At 45.0% G+C, this 7,093-nt stretch overlaps 2 protein-coding genes and 1 pseudogene across 4 annotated transcripts in view; 1 reads left to right on the top strand and 2 right to left on the bottom strand.

The window, feature by feature from the left end:
* The window catches only part of LOC104814076 (F-box protein At5g51370-like), a 2,467-nt gene extending 950 nt beyond the window's left edge, over positions 1-1,517 (bottom strand). Inside the window, exon 1 of the mRNA XM_010541928.1 lies at positions 207-1,517. Within this exon, the coding sequence (XP_010540230.1) occupies positions 207-1,447 (1,241 nt within the window). The 5' untranslated portion in view covers positions 1,448-1,517. The remainder of the gene's footprint in view (positions 1-206) is intronic.
* Positions 1,518-1,642: 125 nt separating this feature from the next.
* Positions 1,643-3,430, bottom strand: LOC104814075 (annotated as a pseudogene).
* Positions 3,431-4,326: 896 nt separating this feature from the next.
* On the top strand, positions 4,327-7,048 carry LOC104814073 (probable mannan synthase 11). 3 transcript variants are annotated; one of them, XM_010541925.2, is made up of 10 exons: positions 4,331-4,565; positions 4,673-4,942; positions 5,021-5,119; positions 5,185-5,440; positions 5,513-5,623; positions 5,711-5,847; positions 5,932-6,045; positions 6,128-6,327; positions 6,391-6,567; positions 6,646-7,043. In XM_010541925.2, the coding sequence occupies exons 1-10, from the start codon at positions 4,500-4,502 to the stop codon at positions 6,821-6,823; spliced, it is 1,608 nt and encodes a 535-aa protein (XP_010540227.1). In that variant the 5' UTR covers positions 4,331-4,499; the 3' UTR covers positions 6,824-7,043. The 3 variants fall into 3 exon arrangements, with proteins under 3 accessions (XP_010540229.1, XP_010540227.1, XP_010540228.1); XM_010541926.2 differs by having other exon boundaries at positions 4,332-4,565; positions 5,188-5,440; positions 6,646-7,042; XM_010541927.2 differs by lacking the exon at positions 5,513-5,623 and having other exon boundaries at positions 4,327-4,565; positions 5,720-5,847; positions 6,646-7,048.
* Positions 7,049-7,093: the final 45 nt, after the last annotated feature.

Below are 7,093 nucleotides of genomic sequence, written 5' to 3'. Positions count from 1 at the left end.
CGCTCTTGTACATGGAAGTGTGGCTTATGAGATGACTACCGATCGATAACCAAGATGTCATATGCATCAGTTTTGTATTGCTGAGATCTATGTGAAACATATGATTAAGTTATTGTTCTGTCAATAAGCAGATTCAAAGCACAAAACAATTCTAAAAACAGCAGTTTCAGGTCACAGAGAGCACAGAAACAGGATTCTTTCCTTACCTACAGATAGTGGCTAAGGCAAATAAATCATCTTCCAAACCCCAGCAGTTACACAGCGCAATATCTCGCACATTGCCACAAACCAAAAATAAAGCTTTTGTGCTATTTCTATTCCTCAATTGACATCTCTCTAAATGCACCTCTTCGAGCATCGGACACACTCCCAGATGCTCATCCAGTCCAGGATTTGAATCAATAGCCTTACAGGCTTGAAGCTTCAAAGTCTTCAAATTTCCACAAAAACACAGAGCCGCCAACCACCCATCATCCATTCGATGATCTTGCAGAGTCAATTCCTCGAGCATTTGACAGCACTGCCCAATTGCTTTGATCCCATCATAACTTCCTTCACAACCGCATAGCTCAAGCTTCACTAATCTCTTACACCCTTGTGCTAGGAGAGTTAACCCAATATCTGACACCACCGAATTATTAAACCCGTCCACTGTTCCTATCAATTTCACTACTTGCAAATTCCTACATCCTGCAACACCTTTTAACGACAAATCTCCGCAGCTATGAAGCTCCAGTTCCTGCAACGTCAGACACTTGTCGGCTATGCTAGACAACCCATCTTCACTAGCACCTATCGCTGCAATTCTCCTCAAATTGGGGTACTTTTCGGCAATCAGTTCAAGACCTTGATCAATCTTGTCCGACGGCAATAGATCATCTTTCCCAATAAACCCATCCTGAGCGAGATGGGAATTTATATGAACAGATAAGGACTTAAGAGTCAAGACGATACCAAGGTTTGGGGTCGCACAGATACACGAACGGACGACATCGATATGGGTGAGATTAGGGAACCGTGCGAAAACCCGACCAGACGCGAGGAAATCCCAAACGTTAAGCTTCAGGGATTGAACCAAGCGGCCATGAAGGGACAACCACCGCTTGCAAACCAGCGAAGTCGTGAGATGCTGAGAAATGGGAAGTTGAGAGAAGATGGTGAGGAGAAGCCCATCGGAGAGGAGGGAGGTGTAGTCCTGTCGGGGAGAGTCAAAGGAGTCAGGAAAATCGGAATCGGAGAGAGGGGAGGAGGCGGAGCGAGGAGAAAGGGCAGCGGCGGAGAAAGACAAACGGTGGGGGCGATGATGGTGCATCCTGAGAAGAACATCGGGCAAGCTGAGAGGTCTGATCCTCTTGGGTGGTTGAAAATGCTGCTTCAGGATTTGGTTGCTGGTGGGATTGGGGGTTTTATCGTCTTCGATTTTCTCCGGTGATGACGATTGTGACATTTCTAGGGTTCCTGTTTTTTTCTTTATTTTGTTAATGTCAAAAGGACAAAAGACAACCAACGACTTGCAGAAAGCAAAACCCGCACAGGCTCAGAAATTAGTATAGACCGCCACGTCTGATCCATATATATATATATATATTGTGATTATATGCACTCAATTGCCCAATTGAGTGAATTTGTGAGTCAGGGGAAGGGGAGTTCAAGCCTTGTGTTATTTATTTACCCACAATTCCATCTGTAAATATGTCCACCCTGGCCCATCTTGTGATGCCAAAAAAAACCAAAAAGGCCATGACCGCTTATATAAAAAAACTCCAACTTTAACAGGAAGATTCATGACCTAGGAAACTGGAACTAAAACATTAATCTGTTTTGTCCTTCTATTGCTGGGCGCACTGAACTCGGGGCATGCAACCCTCATCGTCATCATCATACGCCTCTCGCCTACGCTGCTGCTGTCTGCTGCGTCTCATCTCATCCTCCATGTTGACATCATGCATCGCTGTCTCTTCACATTCCTCTAGTTCCGTATCTGAGACCTGTTTGCTCGTCCTGACTGGCAGTACCGTCTCTAGCTTCTTGCACTGATCGGTGGAAAGGAAGCCCGAGTCTGGATATTCAACATTGAATTGGATGTACAACCTTCCCTTCATGAAAGGCCTTCCCTGTTGTGGCATGCCCTCATCATTAATTGCCTTGCGTTGACCTTCAAGGTTTGAATAAAACCCGGTGAAAATCGGATACTCTCTCACAAATAGAATAAGAAAAAGAAAGATTACCAGGCTTCATGACCTCTCCAGGGTTTGATTTTATGAGGAGCTGTCTGCCGTCGAGATGAGTCAAGGCAAACTGAAACCCGCAGAGCGACTCTGTTAACGTTAGTGTGTGTTCTATGTAAAGGTCATCAAACTTCCGTTTAAACCTCGGGTGCGCCTTCAGTTGCAACACTATGACTACATTTCCAGTTACTGTGTCCGGCTGCAAGGAACAAACGCAGGAACAACATGGCTCTCTACTAGCGCGCACACCTAAAACAAATGGCAACAAAATCCTCATTTAATTCATGTGTCCATTGTGACCAACTTTTGTTTTCAAATGATCCTGATCTATATAGCGCAACCAACGACAACAGGTCAAACGCAATTACCATGAAAGCCACTTACACTTGAAAACCAACTTGTAGATGGAAATGAGTCAAAATATAAAAAGAAAGCTAAACTTGAAGCGGGATCATAACAAAGTTTTAAAAGAAAAGATTGGACAGCAGACTTACAGCTTCATCGGCTAGTCCTTCAAGTACAATTTTCTGCCCGTGTTGCATTCCCTTCTCTACATGCACCTCCACGACCTTCTTCTCCTGGGAAACCTTGTTTCCTTTACATTGAGGACATTTATCTCGCTCCCTGATCACCTCTCCTGAAAGTTGGAGACTATGAGTAACTTATGATGGAGGAAAGAACCAAAAAAGCTAGAAGAAGAACACGGTACCTGAGCCTTGGCAATCAGGGCAAACACTCTGCATCCGCTGAATCATGCCCAAGCCTATGTCATTCCCGTACCACCACAACTGTGACAACTACCAGATGCTCCACTTTTGGAACCTTTTCTGAAAATGAACAAGCGCAAAAGAAACCCAAGGAAGTGTATATCCGTGATGGAAACATCAAAACAAAATGCAAAAGACACCATACCCTCTGCATTTGACACAGATGATATTCCTTGACAGAGAAAGTCTCTTGGTTGTACAAATCTTCAAGAGAAACCTTCAGGCTCTGCACCACGTCATCACCCTCTGGAGCTACTACTACCACCTACAAGGTTGAGCGTCAGTGCCTTCTCACACATAGAGAGAACCTGCAAATCGAGCAGGAGCTTGACCACTCACCGGCAGCAAAAAACGACTCAAATAAATCAAAAGGATTATGAGCAGGACCGCCTCCTCCCATTCCCTCTTTAAGAGCATCTTCACCGTATCGGTCATAGATCTCTCTTCTCTCTGGGTCGCTAAGAACTTCATAAGCATGGGCCACTTACTTGAACTAAAGGGAGCAAATAACATACAATTACAATGACGGATAAACAAAAAAAGAGGGAAACGAGTGAGAAAGGCGGAGACCTTTATCGGGATGATTCTTGATGGCGGCCTTCTTGTAGGCCCTCTTCAGCTCATCTCCTCGGATGACGTCCAAACATTACTGCAATTTATTGGAATAAGGCAGATATATTTGAGCACATGCGTTCAAGACTCGGAGAAGAAACTTGAGCAACCCCCATAATGAACACCGGAAAACGCTAATCTCAGAGTACAGATCGGCCTGTACACGCATAGACGACAGAGATCCAATTGAAGTTACCACTAAACAAACACGACCCCGCGATCGTAGACCGACGACCCCCAAAACAAAACGGAGTCCGATTGGAGAGCCTAGAGCCAAATTTCAAACGCACGTTATGGATGATGACCTAACAGACCAAGGCGTTTGGGCCCGACATTTCAAAAGCCCATAGACGATTATTAAAGAGGGCCCGGGCCCAACCCAAGACCCATCATCAAACAATTCACCCATGTGGTAAATTCTCTGTATTGTGATAAACACGTGTCAACACATGGTTCGTAGATGGACACCGTATCATCCTCTTTTTCTTTTGTTGTTCCACCGAACCAACCCTAAATAAAGTGGGAGGGGACAGGAACAATACATGATATGATATAATGCTATGTATGTTGTGATAAATTATTCGATTGCCTTTCGACTTGTTAAGACAAGACGTGTCTGTCCACTTCCCCACGATTCTCCCTCGCTCTACAACTCATTGTATATTAGTTTGAAGGTCTCGTGATGGGATTACAAGTCTATAATCTCCTTTCTTTATATTGGGAAAAATATTTTAAAACGGAGAATGTCAAAGTTGCTTAGAATAAAGCCTGAACTCAGAAGTTAGCGTAACAACACAGAGTGTTAAAACCCACACACCAAAACCTTTGGCTGCATGTGAAAGAGAGATCCACATTTTAATCGATTTTTTTTTAAAAAAAAAAGAAAGAAAAAATGTCTCCTTTCCTGAGTCTCTCTCTCTTTCTCGATGGCGTTTTTCGATCCTCCGGGTTGTTTCCGGTAATGCATCTCTCTCTCTCTCTCTCCCCCCTTCCTCCTGGATGTGTTTTCCTTTTTGTTCATTTCTCAAGACAAAAATAAAAAGAGAATGGATGATTTGATTTCAGGGGCAAGAAAAGACGGGATACATGTGGGAGGGAAGCATGAGGAAAGTGGTAGTGGCGGTGATGGGGTGCTTGATAGCATCAGGTCTGGTAATGTCGATGATGGTCTTCGTAGAGGCAGTGTACATGACCACTGTCGTAATCATCGTCAAGTTGCTGAGGAGAACACCAGAGAAGGTTCACAAATGGGAAGCCATGAAAGACGACGTTGAGCTCGCCCACTCCAACTATCCCATGGTTCTCATCCAAATCCCTATGTTCAACGAGAAAGAGGTACTTCTTTCTCTGGTTTCACGGCAAAGCATGCTTCCTGTTCGAAACCAACAAAAAAGGGATTTTTTTGTTTGGCAGGTTTGTGAGCTATCAATAGGGGCGGCTTGCAGAATGTCGTGGCCATGGGATCGTATGATAATTCAAGTGCTTGATGATTCCACCGATCTCACTTGCAAGGTCCTTTCCTTGAACCCTTTAGATGGTTAGTGCACCAGCTGCAACACTCACAATGTGGGAAACAGCAGGAGCTGGTGAAGGAGGAGTGTGGGAAATGGGCAAGAAAAGGTGTAAACATAAAGTCTGAGGTCCGAGACAACAGGAACGGTTACAAAGCAGGGGCTCTGAAAGCAGGCATGAAACACGTTTACGTCAAGCATTGCGACTATGTTGCCATATTCGACGCAGATTTCCAGCCTGATCCTGACTTCCTGGCCCGTACCATCCCCTTCCTCCTTCACAATCCTGACCTCGCTCTCGTTCAAGCCCGCTGGAAGTTTGGTAAGAATCCCCTGTTTTATTCTTAATTCTCCAGTCTATTCTTTCAACACCCCCCACCCCGGTTACTCGCAGTCAATGCGAACGAGTGCTTGATGACAAGGATTCAAGAGATGTCTCTCAACTACCATTTCATGGCGGAGCAAGAGTGCGGATCTTCACTCCATGCTTTCTTTGGATTCAATGGTAGTGTTGCATCATTCCTTTCCTTTTCTCTACAACAAATCTGTATTCGAGTTGTTAATTAAAAAAAAAGGGGGGGGGGGGCATCAGGTACTGCAGGTGTATGGAGAATTTCGGCGCTGAAGGAGGCTGGTGGATGGAAGGACCGGACAACTGTGGAGGACATGGATTTGGCAGTCAGGGCTTGTCTCCAGGGCTGGAAGTTTGTGTTTGTTGGTGATATCCAAGTAAAAAGCTTCTTATTTATGAACAAACGAGCAAGACGTAAGCGGGAAACCACATTTTTGAGACAGAATTTTGGGCGTTTTCAGGTGAAAAGTGAGTTGCCAAGTTCATTCGAAACTTACAGGTTTCAGCAGCACCGATGGTCTTGCGGGCCGGCTAACCTCTTTCGAAAGATGACAATGGAAATAATGGAGAGCAAGGTATACTGTCGTGGGTCTGGTTAATGTGGAATCAGGGTAAAAATGTACAGCCTTAATATGTTGTGCGTGGCATGTTTGACAGAGGGTGTCGCTGTGGAAGAAGGCGTATTTGATCTATAACTTCTTCATTGTGAGGAAGATAGTAGTACACATGTTCACGTTTGTGTTCTACTGTCTGATTCTGCCGGCGAGTGTGCTCTTTCCTGAAGTCGAGATTCCACAATGGGCAACTATCTATGTCCCCACGGCCATCACCATCCTTAACGTCATGGCTACACCCAGGTCGGTCATTGTGGAAAATAGAGCATGAATGGGGTTAATAATAAAAGGGTGTGTTTGTGGTAGGTCGTTCCATCTTCTGGTGTTCTGGGTCTTATTCGAGAATGTGATGGCAATGCATCGCACGAAGGCGGCTTTGATTGGCCTTGTAGAAGCCGGAAGAGTTGACGAGTGGGTTGTAACAGAGAAAACAGGCCATAATACTCTCAAAGCGCAGCTTGTTCCCGCAAAGCCTTGGGAAAGGTATAGTGGCCGGGCTTGGTTGGTTGGGTTGATAATGATGATGATGATATACTGGAGAGCAATGTTGTAAAATGGCAGGAGGAGGAGCGGGGGGGTGCACTGGGAGGAGGTGGCCGTGGGGCTATACATGCTGGTATGCGGATGCTACGACATGGCGTTCGGGAGGACATATCTCTTCGTATACCTCTTCCTTCAGTCCATCGCCTTCTTCGTTGCGGGTGTTGGCTTCTTAGGCACTCCCATTTCTTGCTCTTAATCATCCCATCCACCTGTCTATGTTTCTCTCCTCCTCTCTTGAATTATTAACCATCTTGTCATTGTCATTGTCATCGTCCGCTTCTTCAACACTCTAGTAATATTTTTTTAAGACAAATCTCTCATCATGGTACTACTAATCACTTGCATTTATTTAATCCACGGAAAAGGCCATTCGATATGGTGAAACCGAAAGCCCAAGACCAATATATAGGCCCAATACGAAGCCCATGAAGAGTTGTCTCGACGCGTGCAGTAAAGCTTAAACCCC

The sequence above is a fragment of the Tarenaya hassleriana genome, unplaced genomic scaffold (assembly GCF_000463585.1).
Source record: "Tarenaya hassleriana unplaced genomic scaffold, ASM46358v1 Cleome202, whole genome shotgun sequence".
NCBI lineage: Eukaryota > Viridiplantae > Streptophyta > Magnoliopsida > Brassicales > Cleomaceae > Tarenaya > Tarenaya hassleriana.
This window is presented reverse-complemented; position numbering and strand designations above follow the sequence as displayed.

Excerpts from the sequence above, each read along its gene's own strand:
- LOC104814073 (XM_010541925.2), top strand. The coding sequence starts at position 4,500 with ATGTCTCCTTTCCTGAGTCTCTCTCTCTTTCTCGATGGCGTTTTTCGA. Across the intron at positions 6,046-6,127 it reads TGGAAATAATGGAGAGCAAG|AGGGTGTCGCTGTGGAAGAA; the intron begins GTATACTGTCGT and ends CATGTTTGACAG. Across the intron at positions 6,328-6,390 it reads AACGTCATGGCTACACCCAG|GTCGTTCCATCTTCTGGTGT; the intron begins GTCGGTCATTGT and ends TGTTTGTGGTAG.